Below are 25,494 nucleotides of genomic sequence, written 5' to 3' on the forward strand. Positions count from 1 at the left end.
GTGTTCATGGCTCTGCTTGTTATTGAAGGGCTTTTATTATTGCTGATGTTACATGAAAAAGAAAGTTATTAAAAAAATGTGGCACTAACAAATTGAAGCCCCCAGGGAACTGTTGCCTGAATGGGATTTTGATTGGAGTTCAATTTAATTGGCCATAAATCTTCTCTTTTCTGATTTACATTCTACTTCAGACCAGTCTACCAAACTCATGATAATCAGGTTTTCATTTTTCTCTATTGAGCAGAATACTCTGACATGAGCATAAACAGAAATATTCCTTCAGCAAGGTGACCTTGTTCTTGCTTGCACCGTGCTGGTAATTGATTTAATGCCTCCTTACCTGTAAATTGGACCTCTTTCTGAGGCATGTCCATCAGATTTTGAGGTAATTGGTTAGCATGGTTGTTTTCCTGACTGCAAGGTATTTCTCATAAACCTCTAGTACAAGATCATTTTACCTCTAGGATCATTTTACCGACGTGATGGAATAAATTCATCAGGCAAACGTACACTGGCTCTGCTGCAGCTTTGAATGCACCTATATGCCTTTCTTGGAGAATTACAAAAGATCTTGTTCTAGCCTGGAGTAAATCTGTGAAGTTGTAGAGCCCAGTAATTTCTGTGGAGTTCAATTTTGCAGAAGAAAAAGAAGAAAAGTTTTCCAGGCACCCTGAGGCTCCTGGCCCACATCCCCTTCTCTGTCGTGTTGTGCACCACAACACATCATAGAGCTGTCCTCTCCACTCAGCTCCCCTTCCTCTACCCAAGGTTGCTTTTTATGGTTGCTGCTTTAGATTTGTGAGTTTTCCTTCCCCTCCTCTCAAAGAAGGCTCCACTGGGTGAACTCTTTAGGGAACTGATATGTGTGGGCAGATGAGTCAGAGGTGAGAACCAGGTGGGATCAAAGGAAACAGAATTGTCATCTAATTCTGATTAGATATCCAAAGCCATAAATTCACTTGCTGCTCTTGCAATCTCATGCATGGGAATCTCAATAAAGTCCTCAGCTGCTGCAAGGAGTGGGTAGGAAAGGGAGGGAACTCCTTTTTTTTTTGAGATGTAATCATTATTATTGAGGTTGCAGAATATTGCAGTTAAATGTTTTTCCCCACTGTTCTTATCCCTTGTGCTTCCTTTGTGTTTCTAACTCATGTAGGTACTTCATTGTATTGCTCATTTAACCATTTCCAACAGTACTGGGATTGACAGGTTGAGTTTTCAGCAATCTCACAACTTCATAAACTGTAAGTTGAATGTTTCAGGACCTGGTGAAAAGGTGATAAGAAAGTTACATCTGCTACCAGTTTCCTAATTACATCAGCATCAAATACATTGAGCTTGTTAATGCCAGGTACTCTCACTGAAAATACGTTTATAACCATGGCCTTGGCAACTGGAAGCAATTACTTTGCAGTGGTTTTCCTTTTGTATTCTGAAACACCAGAATTCTTTTCTCCTTTCTTCTGCTTCCCTCCCTACAAAAGAAGCAGAGAAAAATCTGAATTTTAACTTGTTATGATTATGTTCTGAATTTTTTTTTTTGTCAGCAAAGATGAATAGCTGGAAAATTACTGAAAGTAATGTAAAGAAAAATGAGCATCTGTTACTGAAGTTTCTGCTGAGCTCAGTGGTATTTAGGGCTTGTGTGACAGCAGTGGGCAGGTACTGAGGCTGATGAGATAGTGTGTCTTGTGCTGTCCTGACAGGGACTGTGGACAGGGTTTGTGTCCCATGTAATGATGGCTGGGTAGTAGACCTGGTTACTAAAATTGGTCAAGATGTTTTTTCCAAAATGTTTTATTGGGAGCCATCTTCCTTTAGCTATGGTTTTTGTGATTGTTTGATCAGAAAAGACTTTTTCAGGATTGAGATGGGATGGGAGATGTCTCCTATCTTGATTCCCGGCTCCCTCTGGATTAGGTGTGTTTGTTAAAGTCTGTGCCTTGCCAAATTAATGCTTGACCTTGGGTCTCCCATACCCTTGGTTTGTCCCCTGCCCCTGCTCCCTGAATGCTGGCTTGCTTGAGTGACACTGGACCCTCCCTCATGGCACATATGGGTACCCCAGCCTCCACACCTTCCCTTACCACCCTCTCTTCCTCCTGTAATTTTGCTGAGAGATTGTCAAGATCTTGTGCCTTTCATCCCTGAAGTGGGAAGGCTTTTATTTATTTGGTTAATCCGAAAGTTGAGTGGGTGGGAAGATAAGTCGGCAGCCCCACTCCTTTCGTCACATGTTACCAGCTCTTTTTTCCCCTTGAGAGAGGCAGAGCAGATGGAAGGCAGAGATGAAATGAAGATCAAAAGTAAACAGTGTGATTAAGTTTTTGATAAAGGATAAAACACTTATCACATCAAAGGCACTGAAAACCACATTAAATGTTTCCTGAACATTTCGTGTCCACGTAAGCATTAACTGCACTTGCCATGGGGACGCTTGTAACAGCAAGTGGTGGAGCTGGGGGATGCTGGTGGGTATGTACCCTCGTGGCTGTGCTGCAGGTCACCTGCCTGGCCCAGAAAGCAGCCTGCAGCCATCCTCTGGCTCCTTGAACCTCTCTTGCCACAGATCAGTGGGCCCATGTTATGTGCATGCTTAGGACTTCTGTAAGCCTCCTCAGTCTTCCAGGTTTCACTGGTCTTCCAGAGGTTTCAAGGCACTTGCAGAGGTAGATAGGTGCAGAGTTAATGGTTAGCTTTTCTCCCAAGCATTGGTGATCCTTCGGTTGCATGCTTTAGCTCACTGAATCAAGTCCTGAAATATTTTTGTGTAAGCAGCATAATTTGTGGTGAGAAGTGTCTATGCCTCTTTTCAACACTGTGTTGAAATACTGAGCGGTGCTGGCCAATGGAGAAAGATGAAAAGGTGTATATTGCCATTATTTTTAAATGGTGGTGCTGATTGCTCTGGGCCACTGCTGGTGGACATAACATTTTGGTAAAATTAATACAAAATGTTACCAGCCCAGCAGCATTTGGTGTTCCTTTTTCCAGGTAGTGCTGAGTCCAATCTGCTTTTGTTTCCAATTTATCACCTTGTTTTTCTGTAGGCAAGGAAGGAGGCACATGCCCTGCCTTTTGCCACATGGGAGGTTCTGTGTAACAGAGACCAGTCCCAGAAACAGTCTGCCCCTGGATTTTCTTTTTGGTTTTTTTAACCAATGCAGAAACATTTTCCTATCTCCAGGTCTCAGCCCTTCAGAGCACAGAGGTAGTTTAAATGCCATGTGTGTGCAGCCACCTGTATCATCAGTCATTATGCATGTTGGGGGTGGAAGTTTGCCCTTCACTAACGTCTCACCAGCAGCACTTCCTCCAGAGCACCATTTATCAATTGAAATTGGCATCTGATTTGCTTCTGAAATGAGAGGAACAGCAAAACATTGTGTGTTGAATTGGTTGAAAGTTCATGGAAGCAGCTGCTGAATGTTCACATGCTTAAATCTCATTGACTTCAGGTTAAGTCCAAGAGGTTTTCAAGTGAGGTTTTGAGTCATTTTTACCACATTTGAGCTGTTGTTTCCAGGAAATGTGGAAAAAACTTTTTATGCCAAGATGGACTTCTTTACAAATATTTAATAATCTGGACTCATTTTTTACTTGCCAGGGTTTATATTAAAAAGCTCAGAAATGGGGCAATACTATGAATGGAAATATGCTAGAATCACAGAGAAGCTAATCAGAAGGGACCTCTTGCGGTCATTAGTCCAAGCTCCCGCTTGAAGCAGGGCTTGAAGTTTGCTCAGTGTCTTGTCCAGTTGAGTTTTGAAATTCTCCCAGGATGGCAATTGAACATCCTTTCCAGCTCCCTCTTCCAATTTCACGCAGTGCACAGGGGATGATTCTTGCTCAGCTGTAATTTCTCTGCTGCAGCCTGGGAGTGCTGCCTGACATTCTGTCACTGTGCTCTTCGGGGAAGGGTCTGCCTCTGTCTGTGGTGCCTGCCTTTTCCATCATCCAAAGAGTTCAGTAAGACAAATCTCCTTGGTTGTTTACTTGTTTGTTTTCCTCTCAGTGCTTCCCTTGTTTCTGTGTTCTGTGAGCAGAACCTTGTCTGTGTATTTGGGACCTTTCAAAGAAAGATCTTGTTTCTATTTAGTACTCTTGAAAAGAGAACTTTGGAAATGTATGAACAGAAAAAGAAGTTAGGTGGTGCAAGCAGAGAAGTCCCTGTCCCAAATTCATGTCTGCCAAGTGCTAATGCTAGTTATTTTCAAGCTTAGTAGTGCAAGAGGCTTTTATCCTTTGTACAGCTGGCCTCATCCTGCTGTGAACGTCACAGTATCAGTAAAAGCAAGCAAAAAGACATCTGTTAAAACCTTCAAGTCTTCTTTGGTGGCAAGTAAGGTGGCAATCATGCACCAGCTCAGATATGACACAGGCCTTGCCTGAAAACTTGAGGTTAGACCAGGAACTTCGTAATAAAAAAGTCAAATTTAATTTCTTGACAATACCCAAGACAGATATCCCAGTCACAGTTGTACAGCTGTTTTATTTCCTTTTAAAAAATGTAACTTTTTCTTAAAAAGCATTACCTTGTATTTCAGCAAGATTTCTAATTTAATAAGATGCAAAAGTTCAGGCAATATCCTGTTTAGATGGTTTCTATTTGATAATAAAAATGGCATTGACAGTGAGGGATTGCACCGAATAAATCATTACTTGTGTGTTCTGTTTTATGCTGCAGCCAGGATATGTCCTGTAAGTTCACAGCTGTTTTAACTTTTTCTTTTCCTCATCTAGACAGCTGTATGTCCATGAGATTTATTTCTTGATCTGTGTGGACATGAAATCCTTCTTGGGATTATTGCCATAGAAACAAGCCATAACATAGAGCGTGTTAGAAGTAACAAATGGGATTTGGCAGTCCTTCCCATTTACTACACAGAGTCTGAGCTATGTAGTACAAAAAGCAGCAATTACTTGCTCTCAGAGCTTTATTAACAGGCACATCTGCACATTCATTAAAACTAGATGCTTCAACTTCCATCCTGGCTGGGATGGCATTTACATATTCTGGTCTTTAAACTAAAATCCAGCATCTAGTTTATTTTCCAGTCAAGGTAGGAATGGTCAGGCTTGACTTTTTGGTTGCTTTTGTTGGTTGCAAATCCCAGAGGCAGCCCATGTGAGCCTTCCAGAAGTAGATAAGTGATCGAACTGCTGGCTCCAGGGAACGGTCCCTCCTTTGAAGGATGAAGTCACCCAAGTTTTGCTTGTAAAGCCTGATCTCCCACGGAGCTGGGGCTCAGCTCCCAGCCTCTCCCAGGGCTTCCCTCCCTGCCTGGCTTATGGGAATGATTCCCTTCTCGGTGGCCCAGGGTGGCTCTGAGCTGGTGAGGTGCAGCAGCCTGAGCTGGGGGAGTAGATGGGTTGTGCCAGGCAGGGAAGGGTTTTTTGCAGGAGTGAGCACAACAAGCTGTACCTGGAGCTGAAGCTGAGCTGGCTGTCTGGGTCACAGCACAGCTGCGGATACACGAGGGAGAAAGGCAAACTCTAAGGCAAATTCTAAGCCAAATCCATGGGTCAGCTTTTGAAATTGTATGGGATAGTAGAGGCAGAAAAGCAGAGGGAACAGAATACAGAAAAGGGCAGAGAAATATATTAAAACCCGGGGTGTGTCTGCTGGCTGTGTGTGCCCGAGCCCCGGCACTGCTGTCCCCATGGCCCTGTGCCTTCTGCTGTGGGAGGTCCATGCTGGCTCAGCAGGGCACAGGGTGCAGATCTTGCTTGGCTCTGGTGCTCTTCTCTTATCTCTTTCCTATCCTCCCTTTTATGAGGTAAAATCTGACATGGAAACAAATAGGTCACGGAGGGGTCCCTTTCTCTGGATGATGCATTTGCAGACCTGGAAGGGAGCACACACTGTTCTTTTCCCTGACCATATCCTGTAATGCTGTCTCTAGCTGAGAGAGGAACAGCTTCCAGGGGGGATTTCAGAGGCAGCTGGAGATGCTTTAAAGCTTTCAGGGAAAAATCTCTCATCCCTCTACAGCAATACAAAAACAAAACAACTTTGCTCAACAGGGGGAGCATTCAAAGCTGATTGTAAACCATGAAATCAAGATGAAACCTAGAATGCAACCTGAAAAACCCAGAGAACTGAAATATAGGGAGCTTGAAATTGGGCTGCGTGCTCAGTCTGCCTGGCCTCCTTTTCAGAAGTGCTGAGAACTTGCAACTCCAGTGAAGGCGATGAGTGCTCAGGATCTCTTTGAAACATTTATTTAGTACCTAAGTATAGATCTAGGACTGACTAACTTCAGGCTCCAAAAATAGGTCAGGTGTCTGTCTTCTCACTCTTCCTCATTTCTCTTTTCCTTGCTATTTAATCTCTTCATCAGCTCCCACATTCTCTGTTTCCTCCAACTTCCTTAACTTTTCCATCCTCCCCCAGTTGACTTCTGCTCCTGTTTCTATCTCCTCACTCACTCTGACACCTCTGCTGTCCTGTGGGACCCATTCTCCAAGGTCCATCCCAAGCAAGCTCCAGGTGGCACCCCTTTTCTCTCCCTCTCACCCTAAATTCTCCCTGTCTTATTCTCAGGAGGGCAGAGGTTCAAACAAGCTGCTTCATCCTGTACAGGAACCTGCTGAATTCCAGTCCCGAGTATCTCTCCTCTCCTGCATGTGCCTGACCAGAGATGGCAGTGAAAAGGGAATCATCACAGACACTTTTGACTGGGGGGGAGCCCAAAGTAGCTGCCATCACTTTCTGGCCCAAAAGCATAAATCAAAATGTCCCATTTTCTGTGTTCTGCCAGTGCCAGCAATGAGAGAGACGTGAAGGTTATCAAGAAGGGATCATGTTAATTTTGTGAACAGGAAGCTCTCGCTAGTGGCTGTGTTGTTCAAGTCAGCCAGAGGACAGATGTGGCTGTGGATCTGATGGATCTTGTCCTTGTCTCTGTTGCAGGAAGGCATGCCCCAAACGCTGAGTTCTACCAGTATGTTTACCCCATGTGGCTTCAGCCCTCATCTACATACTTCGAAAGAAGGTGAACAAGGAGGACTGATCTTCCAGGATGGAAACCTTACCTCAGCATCTCTGGATGCTCTAATCCAGCATCTAATACCTACCACTGATTACTACCCTGAAGTAAGCAATTCACAGTATAATAAATGGTTTAATTTTGATGAATTGGGGAAGCACTTTATGCAAAAGTGCAAATGTGTTAAATTTTGAATTAAGAGGGCTAATTTAAAACCTGCATACAATTAAAGCTTGGTAAATTGATGCATTACTTTAAATGCTGTTTCACTGCTCTATAATTGTTCCCATGAAAAAGCAGATCCCAAAGATGATACTGCCTTTAAATAAGAGAATGAGGTAGGGGGGATGTCATGGTGATGAATTAGTGATGTAGCAGTTGGAGCACTTCAAAAATAGCAGTGCTTCCCAGAGAGGTTTAGAGGAAACCTGAAGCAAAAAACTCCCAAGTCTGAACTGGCATTAAATTAGCTGAATTTCAGTGGCTGCTGAAGTCATCCAGGTTTGCCTGTATGTACAGAGCATTCCCTTGATGACAACAGAGATGCTTCTTCTGGTGGGTTTATAATTTACGTGGGGTTGTATTCACAACTGTGCAGTCACTGGACAGCATAGTCTAGATGCTGGTCCTTGCTCCATCAGTGGAAATTAAGTGTTTCCTTACCAAGAGTGTGAGGATCTAAACTGGAAGCAGGGTTATGGTCCTGCAGTCTATTGACTTCACTGGATTTTGCACATCCTCAGTGGAATTCAGACAGAGTTTCACTGGAAGACTTTTAAGTGCTAATATATCTCCACGGCTTGTATTTCAAAGCACAGAGGAGCGTTGACTTCTGGGTACTTTAGGAGACTGGGAAAGTTATCAATGCAGAGCAGGCAGCATGTTTTAAATTACCTGGAGCTCAGTTTCTGATCAGCTAAAAATAAATAATAAAGAAGCATCTCAATTAAAAAAAAGAGAAACAGAAAGGCAATAAAAATAGGTAATGGATAGATCAGGCTGTGAGATTTTTATTAGGCAATGTGTGATATGCAATATTATACCTGCTGCTCAGGAGCATGGCTAGGGCTGGGGGAAAGGAGATAATCCAGGTGCAAGGAGGGGTCAGGATGCAGACAACTGAGACTTCATGCATGTATTTTAAATTCACTGCTGGAATAATTTCAATAATCCAAGGATTTATCCAGCAGACCTGCTTCCCACAGCTTCACAGATGTGGAACTGCACATGATATGACTTGGCTGATAGAAATGAAATTTGGGGAGTTAATAGAATAAATGCAATATTGCTTAAAATAGACTGGGTGAGATTTGCAGTGCAATAGCAAGATGTGGCTGACACGGGAATGTCTGCAGCTGACAACCCAGCACAACACAGAGATTCCTGCCCATTTGGCTTTACTGTCTCCAGCATCCCGGCTGGGCTGTCTCCTGTACCTGGGCTTGCTCCTGCACACTGGCTTCACTGGATGTTTGCCCAGGGTTTAGGCAACCAAGGGCTGGAAGAGGATGCTGTGGAGGAAGGAGATGCTGCTGCCTCCTGCACCCAGTGTAACCAGTTCCATACTCAAGGTCAGGAATTGTTAGGTCTTTTAGGTAAAAAGGACTTGCCAAGTAAAAATGAAAAAATTGTGAAGTTCAGGGCTTTTACAGTCAATATTACCCACTGTGTGGCTGCTTACAGTAGGTTTACTTGTCTTTCTCCTGCAGAAAGCCTATATCTTTACATTCCTGCTGAGTTCCAGACTCTTCATCGAACCCCATGAGCTTTTGTCCCGAGTTTGTCACAAGTGCATTGAGCAGCAGCGGCTGGATGACCCCGTGCTGGACAAGGTTAGTTTATCCTTAGAGCAGAAAAATGTAAGGTATTTTCAATGGGGAGAGGATTCTGGGCCTCTGGTGTGTGTCCCTTGCCTCTCTTTAGATTGAATGAAGCTTTCTCATAAAGGATTTGCCACTGAGATCCTGACATTGAGGTATCCTGGTATCCGTGTCTGAGAGCAATGCTTCAGGCAGTAGTCGCTTCAAATCTTCTTCTAATTTTCCCTTTCCCCCTGTCTCAGTCTTCCCAGGTGACTTTCCTTCTTAACTTCTTTAAGGCTCTGATGAAGCCTGCAGGATGCAAGGAGGTAGGACGTAACCCTCACACACTGTCAAGTGCAGATGTCCACACACCACTCTCTCTCCCATTTTTACTTAATGTCTCTCTGCCCCTTTGCTTTCTTGCTCCCAGTACAGTAATATTTCCTTGTGGTCTTCCCTGTCACTTAGAGCACCAGGTAACAGGGGGCAGGTACCCACCACCCTCCTGCCCTCTGTTCTGCTGAGTCGCACCAATGGAGCACTGGGAATGGGCAGGAGCAGCAGTGGGGCCCTGACAGGTGAACAGAATGAGAAAATCCAAGCTGTTCCTGCCTTGGCACTCCTTCCCTTTTGCCCCAGGGACTGTGCAGACTGAGACAGTGTATAGCAACACGTGTGCATCCACTGGCGGTGCCACAGACGGTGCAGTGGTGATGGATCCCACTGGATCCTGTTCAGTGCTGGATTCTGTCCAAAGTCTCCTTGCTGCATTGATGGACACTTATTCAGTACATTATCTGGAGCAGAAGATGCACCTTCAGAGCAGTGGAGGGGGAAAGAATGTGAATTTGTTGCAACTTTCCAGAAACCCCAAAATTCTGAAATGGTTCTCAGGATCAGCCCTTCCAGCTTTGAAACAGTGAGTTTAGCATCAAATACTGAGTCACCAACATCTGAATGTGTGCTTGTTTTTGCACAGGCAACTGGTTTCATGAGTAACAGGAGCTCTGCCTTCACTGTGGTGAGCCATTCTCCAGAATGCTCAGCAATCCCAGACTTGGGTTACCCATACAGTTAGTGTTAATAGAAATATCTGTATGGGGTGAACCATGCAGAACAAGTTTTCTAAGGTGTGAGGTTCTGTTCTCCAGTTCTCTGAAAGATACAAGTTTGGGAGGATTAAAATGTGAGTGCTGCAAAGTTTTGCTGCTCATTAAACTTCCAAGAAATGAGGAACACTGTCTTATTATGAAGATTTCTTATCTGCCTGAAGTGCATCTGGGTTTTGTAGCAACACAGGGTTGGTGGGACCACAGCTGATTTTGTGTTCCGGAGAGTGGGGCTGATTTTGAGACTTTGTACACAAGCAACCTCCCATCCCATGTCCTGTGACTTGCACAAAGTCCTCTCCATCAATTCGTAATGCAGTTTACACAGCTGGAGCAAATGTCTCCCCAGACCTTTGTAGTTTCCAATAAAGCTTTCCCTTTAGCAGCCACCTGCTGGTCTTTGAGCCTGAGCTTAATGCTAGCTGACAGCAGTTATTTTTAGAGATGTGGTTCATTGAAACCTGTTGTTGGTGGAAAGCTGAAATATGCATTTTAACCACCTTGGTTGAAAAACAAAGAGCTGGGGAGCTTAAGAGTATAATTTTTCCTGATTACAGGGTACACTTCAGCTGCAGTACGTGGGATGCAGAAGGCTGTTTGTTTCGGTCTGTGTTTTCTGTAAATAAAAACGCAGTTTGTTGTTTAACACCATTTCCTTTTCACATAATGGAGGATGAAAGCTTTGGGAGCAGCCGCACTGGCTGTCTTTTGAGAACACTAACGCACCAACTGTGCCATTCCCCGCATTTCCCTCCTTGCCCCATCCTGTCTATTCCCACTGCCACGTCCTCAGATACACCTACACCAGAAGTGGGCATCAGCTGTGTGCTGTGTGAGTGAGTGTCCTTGTCCCATCATGACCTTGAGCTCATGTGGGAAGAGAGCAACATTATCAGCAGCCCAGGTAAAATTGCAAAAGTGCTGCTGTTTTGTCCATCTTTTCTTCATTGTGCATCTGCCACTGGTCACTAAGCAGTTTTTTTGGTACAGCCAGAAAGCAAAGGAGCAAAAAACCTCTTTGTTGGTCAAGAAATGCATTCCAGTTTTTCAGAGAAGGGTGAAAATATAGAAGAGTTGAAAGTACAAAAGGGAAGAACAAATTATTTGAATCATCAAAAAAGGCCAGATGTTTTTAAAAAAGGTATAAAGCTTGCACCAACAAAATGTTCATCCAACCATAAACAGGCCAATTGCATGTGCAGAATACTTAAATCTGCATGTAAAACAGGCAGTTGTGCATGCACCTAAGTTCTGGTATATTTTGCATGCCAAAACATATTGTTTGTGCACCACTCTCTTTGTATGCATGTGTGCAGGTTTTGCAGGTGCAACGTAAATGCCTTCTTTGAAAACCTGGCCCCACGTTCAGTGACACACACAGTGAGAGACTTTAGTGAGTAAATATGTTTCAGTCCCTCATTCAACGATTTTCATTTCAGGCTCGAATCAGAAAATTTGGACCCAAAATCTTACAGTTGCTAACAGAGTGGACAGAGACATTCCCGTATGACTTTCAGGAAGAGCGGATGATTGGCCACCTGAAAGACATGATTCACAGGATAGCCCCATGTGATGAGGTGAGGATGCCTGACTTGGGATGTTCTGCTGATACGTTGTTTTTCCCACTTGGTTCCTCCTTTTCCTTCTTTTCCTCCTTTTCCCACATTCTGTTCCTGGCTACTCTTGAGTTTCGCTCTCCAAAAATGGTGAAAACCTGTAGTAGCTTCCCTGAAAGCCTCATCTCTCTTTAGGTGCTCCTGGGACAGTGACATGGGGAGACACCAGAGTGAGCATTGGAATTTATCTCCTGCACACTGAATTTTCCATTTTACAGAAGGAATATATGAAGGCATAGCATAGACTGAATGTGCTGGTGACAATTCAAATAGCAGCAGGGCTTTGATCTCCCAAGTTAGAATCATAGAATCACAGACTAGTTTGGGTTGGAAGGGACCTTAAAGACCATCTTGTTCCACATCCCTGCCATGGGCAGAGACACCTTCCACTAGACCAGGTTGCTCCAAGCCCTGTCCAACCTGGCCTTGAACACTTCCAAGGGTGGGGCATCCACAGCTTCTCTGGATCCAAGTTCTTACATTTAAAGATAATACTAATACATGTAGCTTGTCTGGGAGCATGGAAGTGGCAGAAGACAGCAGTGCGTGGCCTGCTGAGCACAAACTCAGGCTAGATGTCTGTATGATCCTGGTGGTCAAATATGTGAGCTCTGTGTGTGGCACAGTGGGTCACAGTGAATGGAGCCTCTGGGAGACCTGCTTGCAAATTCAGGTGGGTGAACCCCATAAATTAATTTGGAAACATTAAAAAGACCACAAAGTTCATGAAAATAATAAGCAAATAGTAGAGAGTCTCTAATTACTTCTAGGTTAACCATGGGATGTGGAAGAATTCAGTTCCACTGGCTACATCAAGGCCTGGCCTCAAGTCACAGAGGGGTGCAGTCCAGTAGGACAACAAGAACATACCCATGAGGATGAGAGAGGGAAGGGTGGAGAGATGACAGAAGGAATTAGCAGGGCTGCAGCACAACAAGAATGAAATTGGGCTCTCCTATGCACGTGAAATATGTCATAAATGGGAACAGCTGCTCTTGGGGCTGGGCTGGCATCATGTCTGGTACTTTCAGGGAGCTTTAGGCTGCCATGGATTGACTGGCTGGGCTGGACAGCCCATGGGAGAGAAGGGGCAGGAAGGGGAAGCTGTGGGACACAGTGGTGAAGGTGAAGGCAACAAAAAAACTCGGAAAGAGCCAAAGTGGCTTTAGTTCCATTAATGAGAGCAGTAAAATTCCCTCAAGGGAAAGAGGCAATGGACTTGCTCCTGGCCAGCCACCACAAAAGATGCCTTGCAGCCCTTCAGCATCAGAAGTGAGGGAACCCTATACAGACCCACCAAAATCGTGTCCTCAGGAAAGAAGGAACCAGCCCAGAGGGCGGAGAACAGGAACTTAGTGTGTGCTCTTTAACAGCAGTAGCTGCCGTGCTGAAGAATCATAAATGCTATAAATCAACTTTCTGCATGCAAAGCGGTGGTTTATTTGCCTAACCTGAACAAGCACTGCACACCTTTGCTCTGGAGCCTGCACAGCTGTGTACAAATGCTTGTGGATGCCCTGGGGGGCCTCAGACTACATTAGTTTCAAATCACTGTTTTTCAGATATTACTAGGCACTGTAATTGCAAGTGATTATGCCTGAGCAAAATCAATAATTAATTTAAGAAACAGCTCATATCCTCCAGATGCAAATTTCCTTTTTTTAAGGGACAGCACAGAAGAGTGATGGTGGCTGTTAGTTTTTTGGAAGAAAGTTGTTCTCACTGTGAACCACAGAAATTAAAGACTGAAAGATTTGTGATGTCATCCAGTCCATGTAGGTCAGTGCAGGATTCTCCCCTGCAGTGTCTGTTCCTATCCTTTGTAGAGTCCACTTTCTAAAGGCTGAGATGTGCTTATAAAGGTGTCCATGCTGAGAAGCATTTCTTAGTAAGTGCTGTGATTTGCATTTAGAGTTAGAAATTTTAATTAAAATTTGAGCTCCTAAGCCACCTGCTGAGGCCTGCTGTCTTCAGAGGAACTTTCCTAGTTAAGAACGAAACATTTTCTTTAAATATTAAACAGTAGTGTGCTTCTTTTGACTGTTAATGTGGCAGTGAAGTGAAATTGGTTGATAAAGTCCAGCGTGCAGCCCCTGTATGGTGGGGGGTCACTTTGTGGCAAGATAATTACCAGCATGTTGAAGGTAATGAACAATGTTGTTTTCAGTTAGTGGATGTAGTTCAAAGAAGGCAGGAAATTATTTTTGAAGGGCAAAAGCAGGATTTTATGTTTTTTTATTTCTCCCCCAATGTGCACAGAAAAGATTTCTAGGCAAGGTGCACCCAACCGATTTCCAGTGAGTCTCTTCAAGAGCTCTGATTTCTGTGTAATTGTTTGTTTCCTTTAAGTGTCTCTCTTTTTCCTTCTTTATTAGGTGGTTGGCCTACCTGAGTCTTTGTTTACTGTTGTCTGTATCTATTTTTTGTGCCATATGCCCTACCAAATGAGGTGAAACTCGATCTCTTGATAAAGATTTATTGAAAGACTGGCTAATATGCATGTCTTTCAAGCAATTTTATGCAGCTTTGTGGCTTTTCATCCAAACTATGAAGAATTTGATACTGCACAGACATGGCAGGTCCAAGATTTCTCATGCAAACTCCTTTTAGAAAGAGGAGCTGGGTTTCCAACTAAGTCTTTTAGCCAGATGTTTTATATTCATTAGAAGGCCTGGCTTTCAGTGCTGTCCCCCCAGCCCCAAAAAACTGAGTTCCCTGTTTACAAAATAAGTTCACAAAATACCGAATATTTGAGTTTTTACTAAAAAATAACTGTGTTCAGAGAGCTTCATAGGCTGTGCTGTGATTTGCAAACACACCTGAATGTTAAACAGAGAAATATTTACATGGTGGTCAGTAGTTTGGGTCCAGAACAGTCTTTGTAAATCAAAAGTGTGACCATCTGTTGACACGAGGATTTACATGAAGAAGGCCTTCCTTGGAGCTAATATACATCAGTAACAGATAAAAACTGAAAGAGTGGGGTTTTCTTTTCCTCACTCAATTTTCACTCCACCTGTGGGATTTGATTCCAAATACATTGTGTGTTGTCATTCTCCAAGACAAGTCCCTCGTGCCTTCTGGGTACTGGCTTCATGTCAGACTTAACAGCTCTGTTTTACAAAAAAAAAAGCCTGACTACGTCCTGTTTACCTGGTCCATGTTCTAGCCCAGCTCAAGAGAGCATCTTCCTTAAGTGAAAGGAAAGCAATGTGAGTCCAAGTGAGCAATGTGAAACCTTTTATTAGAAGAGTTGCATCAAAGTTACAAAGTGTTGCAACAAAAGTTGAAGCACTTGGGATGTTCTGAATGTCTCCAGCCTTTCCTACCTGTAATGAAGACAGAGTAGATGTGGGAAGTTACTCTTCACTGTGAAGTAGGAGAAGGTGCTATCTCCAGTGTGCAGATGGAATTCTGTGCAGGTGAGAAGAGCACGGAGTCTGGTTTCTGGTTCCTTGAACACTTCAAACATGAATGCTGTCAATGCCTAACACTGAAGACTCTGAAGAAGACAGGGGCTGGATCTAAACCATGGGATTGCTTCCTGTAGTGGTTTGATCTAAAATACTCATTACTATTTACCTTCTGTGAGATAAGAATTAGGAGAAACGCAAAGCAGGCACCAAACTTGAAAGAATATAAGGAAATTTATTAACAGACCTAAAAGAGGGAAAAAGAAAAAAATAAAATCATACCACACCTTCAGAACTCTTCTCCTCCCCCCACCTTCCTCCCTTCTCCCACTGACAATGTAAAAAAGACAGCCCTTGGGATGTTCAGTCTGTTTACCACTTCCATAACAACCTTGTTCAGTCCATTTAGGAGGAGGAATCTCTCTTGCTCATGCTATGGAGAAACTATCACAATGAGACAGCCGCCCGGGTTGGTTCTCTGCTCGCATCATGTGAGAGTCCCCCTCCCACAACTTGCAGCTTTTCCCACAACTGCTTTCGAGGGTCCAATCTTGAGCTACTGGGGTACAATTTTAAGGTTGAGCCGTTCAGAAACAAAAGTTCTCTTCACTCATCTCTGGGAGCATTTCATCTCTAAGAACAGAGGCCCTTCTCCTTCCCTGGGAGCAAAGGGTCCTCCTCATCTTCATCTTTAGGACTATCTCTGGGAGCATTTCTAGGAACAGAGGTCTTCCCCTTTCCACGTGGAGTAAGAGTCCTCATCGCTTCCATCTCTCCCTGTTCAAACTTCTCATCAAATTACAGCTGCTTCAGCATCTGCCTATCTCAGCGCAGGTGCTTTTGCTCACAAGTACAAGTTGAACGCTCCACCCCCCCATGCCTTCATGAGATTACAACGGGTACTCTGATACATCATAGCTTTACAACAGAATTTCAGCTTTAAGCATCTCCTCTTTCTCTTCCCTCAGGTTTTCAGCTCTTCACAGCACTAAAAGGGTTAATCTCACCCAGGCCTTGCAGCTAGAATTTCCCTTATCGCTGTTGCTCACATGATCTTTGCTGGACAGCGGTGCAGCTTTCGGCTGAATCTTGGCCGCACTGGAGAGGGGGAGCTGGGCCGCTCTGGCTGCCCACAGCAGGGCTGTGGGGGGGTTCTGTGGGTGGAACAGGGCCCATTGGCTCCAGGATGGCCGTGGCCCGGCCTGGCCTGGCCCGAGCAGGGCCTGGGCCGGGCCCACCGACCCCCACATGGGGACCTGCAGCCACCTGTGCCAGCATCAGAAACGAGAGAGAGCCTCTGCCCGGGGTTTGTCTATTCTTAAGTGTGGACCACAGAGGCGGTCACAATTTTAAGTGGCTCAAAGAATTGTCCATATTCAAACTGGCCATCTGATAGGTTCTGTCAGGTCACAGAGGAGGCTGTTAGAACCCCTTTGCAAGAACATCACTTCTGAGACTATGCTTTGCTAACCCATGACACTTCCCAAAGACTCACTTGAACTGCTTCCAGCTTGGGACGTGACACAGGTGTGTGTTGTTCTTTGTGGTGAGGCACAGTCTAGCTAAGGACATTTCCAATTAACCTTTGTCTTTAGAGCCCATCCACCAGGTCTGTTAGTTCTGTGATGTTTGCATCTGTTAGTTGTGAAGAAGTGAAGTAATTTCTTTCTGCCCATCCTCCATGGCTAGAGACTCCACTCATTGTCTGTAAAGAGTTGCTTCAGCTCTGAGAACAACCTGGGCAAGTTGGTAATGATGATCCTGCTGAGCACATGGCTGTGCTTGGAATACACTATGAGCTTCCTTCAGTAGCAATTAACATTTGGATATTAAATACTCAAAGCTACACAATGCTCCAGCCACTCCAGCTGGGTAGCAAGCAGCTGCAGGCTTTTTCTGCATTCAGGTCAAAAAGATGGAGAAAATAGCATTAGAAACATTTCTTATTCCTAATAAATAAGAGTTGACAAGGCACCATTAACAGGTAGAGTTCTCAGCCAACATGTAGCTGACATAAAAGATAGGTACCCAAAAGCTGCTGTGCTCCAGAAAGCTGCAGTAACTCATATTGTAGCATTGCCTCTCCTTTGAACCTGATGTTGGCAGGAATCTGGAGTATCAGTGCCAGCCCAACCCACCAGTCCTGCCTGCCTCTTCTCTTGACTGCAGTCTCTGTGTCCAGAGCACAGAACTGTAATTAAGCCAACTAGTTATTCTGAAATAGGCTTGTTGGAAATAAAATGGTAACCTGTTGCTGGCTTAGGAGTATTTTGCAGAAAGGAAAATTCAGCATAAAAAAGCACTCCTATGTCAAGTTTTCTGGGTGGCTTATATTTCTCTCCCTGTCTCTCCAGGCTTACTGGAAAAAGATGAATCAGCTTTTGCAAGCCCTGAATCAGAAGCTTGCAACCCTCAGCCATGGGCAAGAAGGGATTGTCAAGATCAGTACTGCTGTCTCTGATAAGCTGGTTGCCTTTAAAACTAAACCTCCATCAATTCAGAGAGAAATCCTGAGCGTCTGCAGTGACCCTTACACCCTGGCTCAGCAGCTGACACATGTGGAGCTGGTAAGTGGGAATGGTTCCCAACTTCTGCAGCCAGAGATGTTATTTTAAGCTATCAGCTGCTAAGTATTCCAGACATAACCAAAAAATGTCTGCACTGCTGCAGCACATCCCATGCTGTATCAGCACTGCAGCAGGAGGCAGGGTATGACAGTTTAAGAGATGCTTGGGAAGCAAACTATATATTAGAGTGTCCCTGTGCATCTTGGAGCAGTTCACTGTAGTTCAGCTTGCTTGTTTGTGGAATGAGAACCCTATCCCAGCAGTCAAGTCCCAGGAATGTCACTTCTAATAAGGTGCTCAGAGCCCCACAAGCTCTGCAGGTGCTATTGAAATGGCTGATCATTAACCCTTTTATCAATCTGGAAGGAATTTTAGCAGTTCAAATCCATTTCTCCAGATATACAAAGCATGTGAGTTGTCTTATGTGGCTTTCATTCTTCCCTTTGGGATTTTGTGCATGGACACATAAGGATGTGCAGATAGCACCCCCACAAAACCCTGCTGTTCCCCCTGTGCTGGGCTGCAGTCTGCTCCCAAACAGGCTCTTGTGTGAAAAATTGCAGTGCTGAAACCTTGGATGTGCTGTTGTGCTGCACACCCTTCTCCCAGGGTTAGGTCCTCCTCGTGGACCTCCTGGATGTGCACAGGAGAATGTAAAACATTGCTGCCATCTGCAGATCTCTTGTTGCTCTGGTGCCCTGCTGCCTGTCCTCCTGTGGACACTGCTCATCCTTGAGGGGAAGCATGGGAAAACAAAGCATGAAATGCACTGTGGATTGGAACGAGTATTAGGAAATCAACCTTTGGAATTCTGAAGATAATTGGTATTCTATTTGTCAAGAAGTAGAATGGTTAGTTTTCAGAACATGCAGCTTTGGCTCTCTTTGTTTTATATAACCTAAGCCAGAGAGTAGAAGTCCTTTTGCATGGAGTTTTTTCTTGCTTTTGTTTTTTTCCTCTTCCACAGTACATCTGTCTTCCAAGGGAAAATTCCCTGTAACTGAGGCATCACTGCCTTTTTAAAACAAATGCAGCTAGAGATTTTAATTTCACTGTGCTGTAATCAATGTTCTCTACCTTCTCTTCCATTGCTATGTCCAATACATCGAGTGCTTTGCACTGAAACTGTCTGATGCTTATTTGTTAGTAAGAATTATTTGCTACTTGTTTAAAACAGTTATTGATCAGTAAGAGTTACAGATACAGTTATCAGTGTTAAGGTGATAGGCTCAGAGAAAAAGCATAGGAGTGGACATAAAATTTTTCCTTGAGCAGAATTACCATTTATTTTATTGTTGCTTGGGTGTCCTAAGTTTGGGCTGTAGGAATTCCAAAATACCTCCTCTGAAATACATTTGTGGCCTACAACCTACTGAAAACATTTATTTTTCTAATAAACATATTCAAGGGGAGTGAAAAGCCTAGCAGGAAGGTCATTGTGTGGTTGGAGCTGCCACGTTTTTTCAGAAGCTGTCTTTTACTAAGAGAGATTTGGATACTTCATTTATTCTTGTTTTGCTCAGTGCCTGGGACACTCTCCAGTGTAAGCAAAGCCTTTAAAGTGTCACATGCATTCTCAGTGCCTTCCTTACCCAGTGACCCAGAGCCACCACCCCGGGGCAGCACCTGAGGGTCAGTGGGCAGGGAGCCAGGGCAGAGCCCTGTGTGGGCAGCTGAGCAGTGGATTGCTGTGGATGCCAGATAACAGCATTACTGCCATTTAGCAGCTGGGAAACAAGGCTTTTGAGAATGCTGGACCACAGCAGGTCTAAGGCAGCACCAGGCACAGAACTGATGCCTGCTGGCTCCAAGGTGAAGCCCTGTGCATCCAGCGCAGTGGAGGGGACTCTTACTGTGGCTTGTCAGTAATAAGACATATTTATTCTAATTTTCATCTTTCTGCTGACATAGTTCTAATTGTTATTATGAATTTTAATGTCTGGTTAGTTGGCTGTCTACCAGTTTGGTGACACCACTCAGAGCTGACAGAAAATGACAATGTCTTACCAAGAGGAACAGAAGATACTCTGGGGTGCTTTCTTATTTTTCCCTCTCTCTTCCCACTCCTTACCCTCAACAGGAAAGACTAAGTCACATTGGACCCGAGGAATTTGTTCAGGCGTTTGTACATAAAGACCCTCTGGATGGCACCAAGGTATGGTTTCTCCACATACAAAGTGTCACCTGTGACCACAGTTTGTCCAGATGTGATGAGGCCCCCAAGAGCAGGGCCTGAGTCATGAGCTGACCAGGGCCAGGCCAACTGGTGACTTGTATTGTCATGGCAAGGATGGGAACCTGTTGGCAGAGCTTGCACTAGCAGGTCACTGCCATTCCTTCCTGGGGACAAGCTGGCCACCGTCCTGATGTTGTGCTTTCAGGCTTGTTCCTCCCAAGCTGCTTTGACTGGGACAGATGGTTGTGGCTGTGCACAGCCAGGGAATGTCTGTTGCTCTGCTGAAGGAGTAAAGGCTCTGGATGTGATGTAATGCCCTCAGTGTGTGCCCAGACACCACAGCAGTGAGTCAGTGCGTCATGAATCAACTCTTCTCTCCCTACACAATAGCTTTTAACCCAAAGCACCACAGGGAACAGAGTGCCTGATCAAGGCTTCATCCAAAGGCTGTGAAAGCCACTTGGAGTCTTTCCACTGATTCCATTGAGGTTTAAAGCAGCATTTCAGTGAGTGCCTCAATAAGGAAAGAGCTAGGAGAGCTAGGAAATTCAGAGATTTCACATACTGTCTGAAAAGAAAGAGGGTGGAAAATTCTTCCCCTGAACTGTGTATGGGTTCCCACTGAGATCATACATCAATGGCTGAATTTCCTCATTGGATGCCAAAGGTATCAGGAAGACCTGTGTTTGTAGTGCTACACAGAGAGCCCCGAAATAGCTTGCAGTGGTGAAAAGATGGATGGATGGATGGATGGATGGATGGATGGATGGATGGATGAAATGTGCAACATTGGGCCCTTTCCTTCTCTTTTTGGACTTAGGGAAATTCTGCAGTTTGTTTCAGGATGAGGGAAACAGTCAGGGATGGAGTTTCAGGTATTCTGGGCATTGATAGCATTCTTTAGAAAGGAACCCCAAGGCAGCAAATGTGTGTCAGAAACACCAGATGCCAAACCAGCCATGGTGAGATTTCAGCCACCTGGGCTTCAAGTCAGCAAGGCTGATCAAAGTGGGGTAGTTTGGAACTTTTCTTCATGCTCTGCATGGTTGATTTAGAAAAGCTTCTGTGCCAAGACACAGCCCAGGGGGAGAGCATTGTACACAGAATCACAGAATAGTTTAGGTTGGAAGAGACCTCGAAGATCATCGACTCCAACCCTTAACCCAGCACTGCCAAGGCCACCACTAAACCATGTCCCCAAGTGCCACATCCATACATTTTTTGAACGCTTCTAGGGATGGTGATTCCACCACTACCCTGGGCAGCCTGTTCCAATGCCTGACTGTCAGTGAAGAAATTTTTCCTAATATCCAATCTAAACCTCTTCTGGCACAATTTGAGGCCAATTCCCCTTGTCCTGCTGCTTGTTACGTGGGAGAAGAGACCAAGCCCCCTTGCCCTACAACCTTCTTTCATGGAGCTGTAGAGAGCAAGAAGGTTCCCCCTCAGCCTCTTTGTCTCCAAGCTGAGCTCCCTCAGCTGCTCCTCATCAGATTGGTGCTTCAGACCCTTCCCCAGCTCCTTTGCCCTTCTCTGGACACATCTTTGGACAAAGCAGCACAAACCTTATGTGGAGTCACATATTCCCTGACCCATGCAGAACACCCCTATCAAGCACCGGGAAGTTGGCTCAGGTCTGAATTCCTCCAGCTGGAGATCATATTAAACATCTTTCTTGCGTGAGGGCTTCAAAAGGCTTCACTTATGAATGTTTATCAAGCATTCTGAGCTGCAGATGGAAGATGCTTGGGAGGTGCTAAATATTGCTGCCATTTATAAAGCTTAACCTTTAAAAAGCAGTCTGTCTCAACTTCACTGTTGCACATTTTTCACAAGTTTTGCGTTATTAGCTGTGGCTCTTATGCCCTGGCACAGGACAGCAGTTCTGAGATGGAAATACTATTTTCAGAACAAAACCTGGGGTTTGTGTACTTTCTGTTGTAATAGGGAACAAGAAACAGAGCACATGTAAAGCAGCTGCTATGGTTAGACTGGGGCTGATTTGGGTTTCCTTTGGGTTTTTTGATATTTACATGCTGCTTGCTAACATTTACTTTTGAGATGCTTTAAAAATACACTTTTATTGTGTTTGTAGTCTATTCATAAAGTGGCTCAGACTTTCAGTCCTGTTAAGCTTTGATCCTCCATAGCATGGTACTGTGATTTCTGTTTCTAAACACGTCTGTATACAGAATCACAGGTGAATGTTTTCTTACTTTGAATTACCTTGGGAATCATATTAAGCCCCATTTCTGAAGGGGTTCTTAGTCACTGGTTTACCTTACATAATATGGGTGATCTCATTGACATTAATCGATCTTTGCTTATGCATTATGATTTTCTTCTTAGTGGCATGTGTTTACAGTACCTCCGGGAAATGATCATCCTAATAAAACAAAAATCAGTATTCTCTGGTACCCTCTAGTGGAAGTTACTGAATGTTCAGACAAATCTCTTGAACTCCAGAGAGCTGAGTGTCCTAGATAGACTGTCAAAGACTTTAAAGCTGGAAAAGGGACTTGAGGTCTTACCATCCCAAGCAACATACTCAGGCTGTGTGAACTGCCCTATCACTCCTCTGAAGTCAAATTTTCTGTTGATGACAAAGGAATTGGAAGAGTTCAGCCAAGTATCTGCTCGCACAGCCTGTATCAGTTATGGGAATTTATGTTAAGTTTTGTATAAATAAGTGAAAAATATGCTTCTTGTAATGGCTCTTATCAGTGAAGTGTCTCTGGCATGTTAAGTGACCTGTTCAAGCATAGCCATCCAGGCAGAGCTGATTGTTAAGAACCTGTTTTTCTGAAAATTCACTAAGGAAAATAGTGGGCTTTTTTCATGAAGAATCAATCAGAACTGTGTTTTCTCTTGTTTATCTCATGTACACTTCACTAAATTCTGGTCCCTCCCCTCCAGAAAAGGACTGTGGGTGATTGTATTTACTGAAGTGGAGGAAGTCCTGGAATCAAAGTCACAAACTGAGCCTGCTGTGGAAGACTGTGCCTGTCTTATTTTGTCTGCATGTCCTTGTTGATGTCAGAATCCTGCAATGCCCCAGCTGTTCATATCCCAGTGAACAAGGCTCAGTGCAGACTGTCAGTGAACACTTGCTGCAGGCAAAATAGGGCTGTTTTCTGGAAACCAGTGTGAATTGTGCATTGTGACACACCCAGCTAGACCCCCATCTGCCACTTGCAGGCTTTTTAAAAGGGGCCCTTAGATGCACAGTCTTCCATGACCATGAGAGAGATGTCGCCAGTAATTACCTTTGTGCAATATTTATCTTAGTGATCAGGTAGCTGACTGGAACACAATTATATCTTTCTGTGCTTTTTTCTCCCCCAGACGTGTTTCAGTGAACAGAAGAAGACAAGTAACCTTGAAGCCTATGTGAAATGGTTCAATAGACTCTGCTATCTCGTAGCAACAGAAATTTGCATGGTAAGTTACAAGCATGTGCCATGTTTTACCACATGCCTGAAGTACCTCTCTGAGATTTTATATTAATAAGCAGTCCTGGGGATTTATTTCTTATGACCCAGCTAAGCATCTGATGGTAAGTTTTAGCAGTATTGCACTTGCAGAAGCGACCTGATAAATGACAAACATATTGCAAAACAAAGGCGGTGGCACACGGGGGAATGCACTGTTCTCTTGATGTAGTAGGGGCACAGTGTGGAATAATGAACCCTGCAGGGAAAAAGAGAGGGAAAAATGCCTTGAGTTATCCTGAGATTTCTGCCAGCAAAGATTCTAGTGGAGCCATATTTGTTATCTGTCATTCTAAAGATCTGCTCTGTGTGTGAATTCCCACTGCATGGCTCTCTGTCCTGCTGCCCATTAGTGTAGCTGTGGCTGTTGTTTCTTAACTTGGTAGTGGTTTTAATTTGTTTAACTTGGTCCATCAAAATGAAATTAATGTTTTCCCCCTTGAAAAGGGTGGGGAAGGGAGGAATAATAATAGTTTAAAGAGCTTGGATAGCCTGTGATATGTAAGAATTACCATTTGAAGATCATCTTTGGAAAAGATGGGGTGATTCCAGTCCAATTAAAATGTGTATTTAAAATGCTATCATTGGCCTGGCCATATTGCTAAAGGGACAGAAGAGGGGAAAGGGAGTAATGCAATGAAACAAGCTCTTTCTGGGACAAAGATGCTGCTGTTATAGGGGTGTGAAATCCTGCCCTTAGGAAAGTCTGTGCTGATGTGCCCACAGACTCGAGGGAGGCCAGCAGGGAGCTGAGGCTCTGCTTCAGGGCTGCTTGGGCTGCCTGTTCCAGCACTGAGACAATCACTGAGGCTGGGAATTGCCATGAATTTCTTCTGTGTCACTGCAGTGAAAGCTTTGATTTCAGAGGCTGCCAGTCACCAGCATCCACTGGATTGCTGGAACAGAATTAGGGCCAGTGACTAAAAGCAGATGGCCCAAGCTGTGCATGAAGCCATGCTATGCATGCAACAAATGCTTAGGATGACCTCCAATTCTGCATATGCTCATTACAGATACTCATTTATTTTAATTCACAGCCTGCAAAAAAGAAACAGCGAGCACAAGTCATCGAATTCTTCATTGACGTTGCCCGAGAGTGCTTTAACATAGGGAATTTTAATTCACTGATGGCAATCATTTGTAAGTACAGCTTCTAGCTGGGTCTTCCATCAGCTGTCACAGATGAAAAAGGAATCCCAGCTCTTATCAATGGCTCTCTTTTTTTCTCTCTCACTCATAGCTGGAATGAATATGAGTCCAGTTTCCAGGCTAAAGAAGACTTGGTCAAAAGTGAAAACAGCCAAATTTTTCATTCTTGAGGTAAAAAAAAATAAATTCCTGATGCACTTTAATTATATTCAGGATCTTTTTGTTTGGGAATTTTACATTGTTATCCAGGTGTGAGATGTCTGGAGACACATTTCACAGGCAGAGGGCCTGATTCTAAGCTGAAATATCCCAGGTGTAGTGAGGAGGATGTAAAGCTGCTGATATGCAGAGGGAATTCAAAGTACTCAAATAAATAAGAGGAATTAAAAAAAAAATCAAAATATGAGCCTGTATGCACGCCATAGTGCATCCACTGATGCATGTTTTGTTTAGCCATGGACACAATGCTGAATGTAAAGCTCCCAGTTTATTCCTTGGATGTTGAATGAAGACCCAAGGTTGTATTTTGTATTGAGGATTCCAGGATTTGGCACACATAAAATGTGCAGTGCTTATTCTTCACATAAAAGCTCAGTAAGCTGTTAGTAGAAAAACCAAAGGTATAGGCAGCCATGGACTGTAGAGCTCTCATTGTGCATGGAGTGCACAATGGTGCATGGACTTCTGCAGGTATGTGGATTTTGAAGATGGAGGCTCAGCTCTGCTCAAGGTTTCCTACAACTGAGCATAAAATTGTCTTTAGAGGACCCAGGCCACTTTCTAACCTAGGTGTGTTGTTTTGTGCATGTAGCACCAGATGGACCCCACTGGCAACTTCTACAACTACCGGACAGCGCTGCGGGGGGCTGCTCACAGGTCCCTCACCGCACACAGCAACAGGGAGAAGGTAGGTGTGACCACATCCCATCTAACTCCACATGGGTGGGGTGCATTTCTGCTAGGAGGCAGTGGCTCAAACACTTGATGCAGATGCTCTCCTCCCTTCCATGGTCACCAGTGCAAGGCCTGCGTGCTTCAAGATGCAACTGGAAATGTAAAATGTAAAAAAAAAAAAAAAAAAAGTGATTGAAGGAGTCTGGATAGGATCCAATGTCAGACATTGGGAGGGTTAGAGAGGGCAGGACACACAGCATGGAGGACTTAGTTGCAAGTGTCTCT

General features: G+C 44.2%; 1 protein-coding gene across 7 annotated transcripts in view; it reads left to right on the forward strand.

Moving 5' to 3' along the window:
• RASGEF1C (RasGEF domain family member 1C) overlaps window positions 1–25,494 on the forward strand; it is a 76,539-nt gene that overhangs the window by 36,340 nt on the left and 14,705 nt on the right. For 5 of the 7 annotated variants that reach the window (XM_019286061.3, XM_039559490.1, XM_039559487.1 and 2 more), the window contains 10 exons: window positions 6,917–7,099; window positions 8,702–8,824; window positions 9,055–9,120; window positions 11,343–11,480; window positions 17,287–17,499; window positions 19,580–19,654; window positions 23,021–23,116; window positions 24,204–24,306; window positions 24,407–24,486; window positions 25,127–25,222. In XM_019286061.3, the coding sequence (XP_019141606.1) occupies window positions 6,917–7,099; window positions 8,702–8,824; window positions 9,055–9,120; window positions 11,343–11,480; window positions 17,287–17,499; window positions 19,580–19,654; window positions 23,021–23,116; window positions 24,204–24,306; window positions 24,407–24,486; window positions 25,127–25,222 (1,173 nt within the window). The remainder of the gene's footprint in view (window positions 1–6,916; window positions 7,100–8,701; window positions 8,825–9,054; window positions 9,121–11,342; window positions 11,481–17,286; window positions 17,500–19,579; window positions 19,655–23,020; window positions 23,117–24,203; window positions 24,307–24,406; window positions 24,487–25,126; window positions 25,223–25,494) is intronic. The other 2 variants (XM_039559489.1, XM_019286060.3) reach the window with 1 other exon arrangement.

The sequence above is a fragment of the Corvus cornix genome, chromosome 13, assembly GCF_000738735.6.
Source record: "Corvus cornix cornix isolate S_Up_H32 chromosome 13, ASM73873v5, whole genome shotgun sequence".
NCBI classification, from domain to species: domain Eukaryota; kingdom Metazoa; phylum Chordata; class Aves; order Passeriformes; family Corvidae; genus Corvus; species Corvus cornix.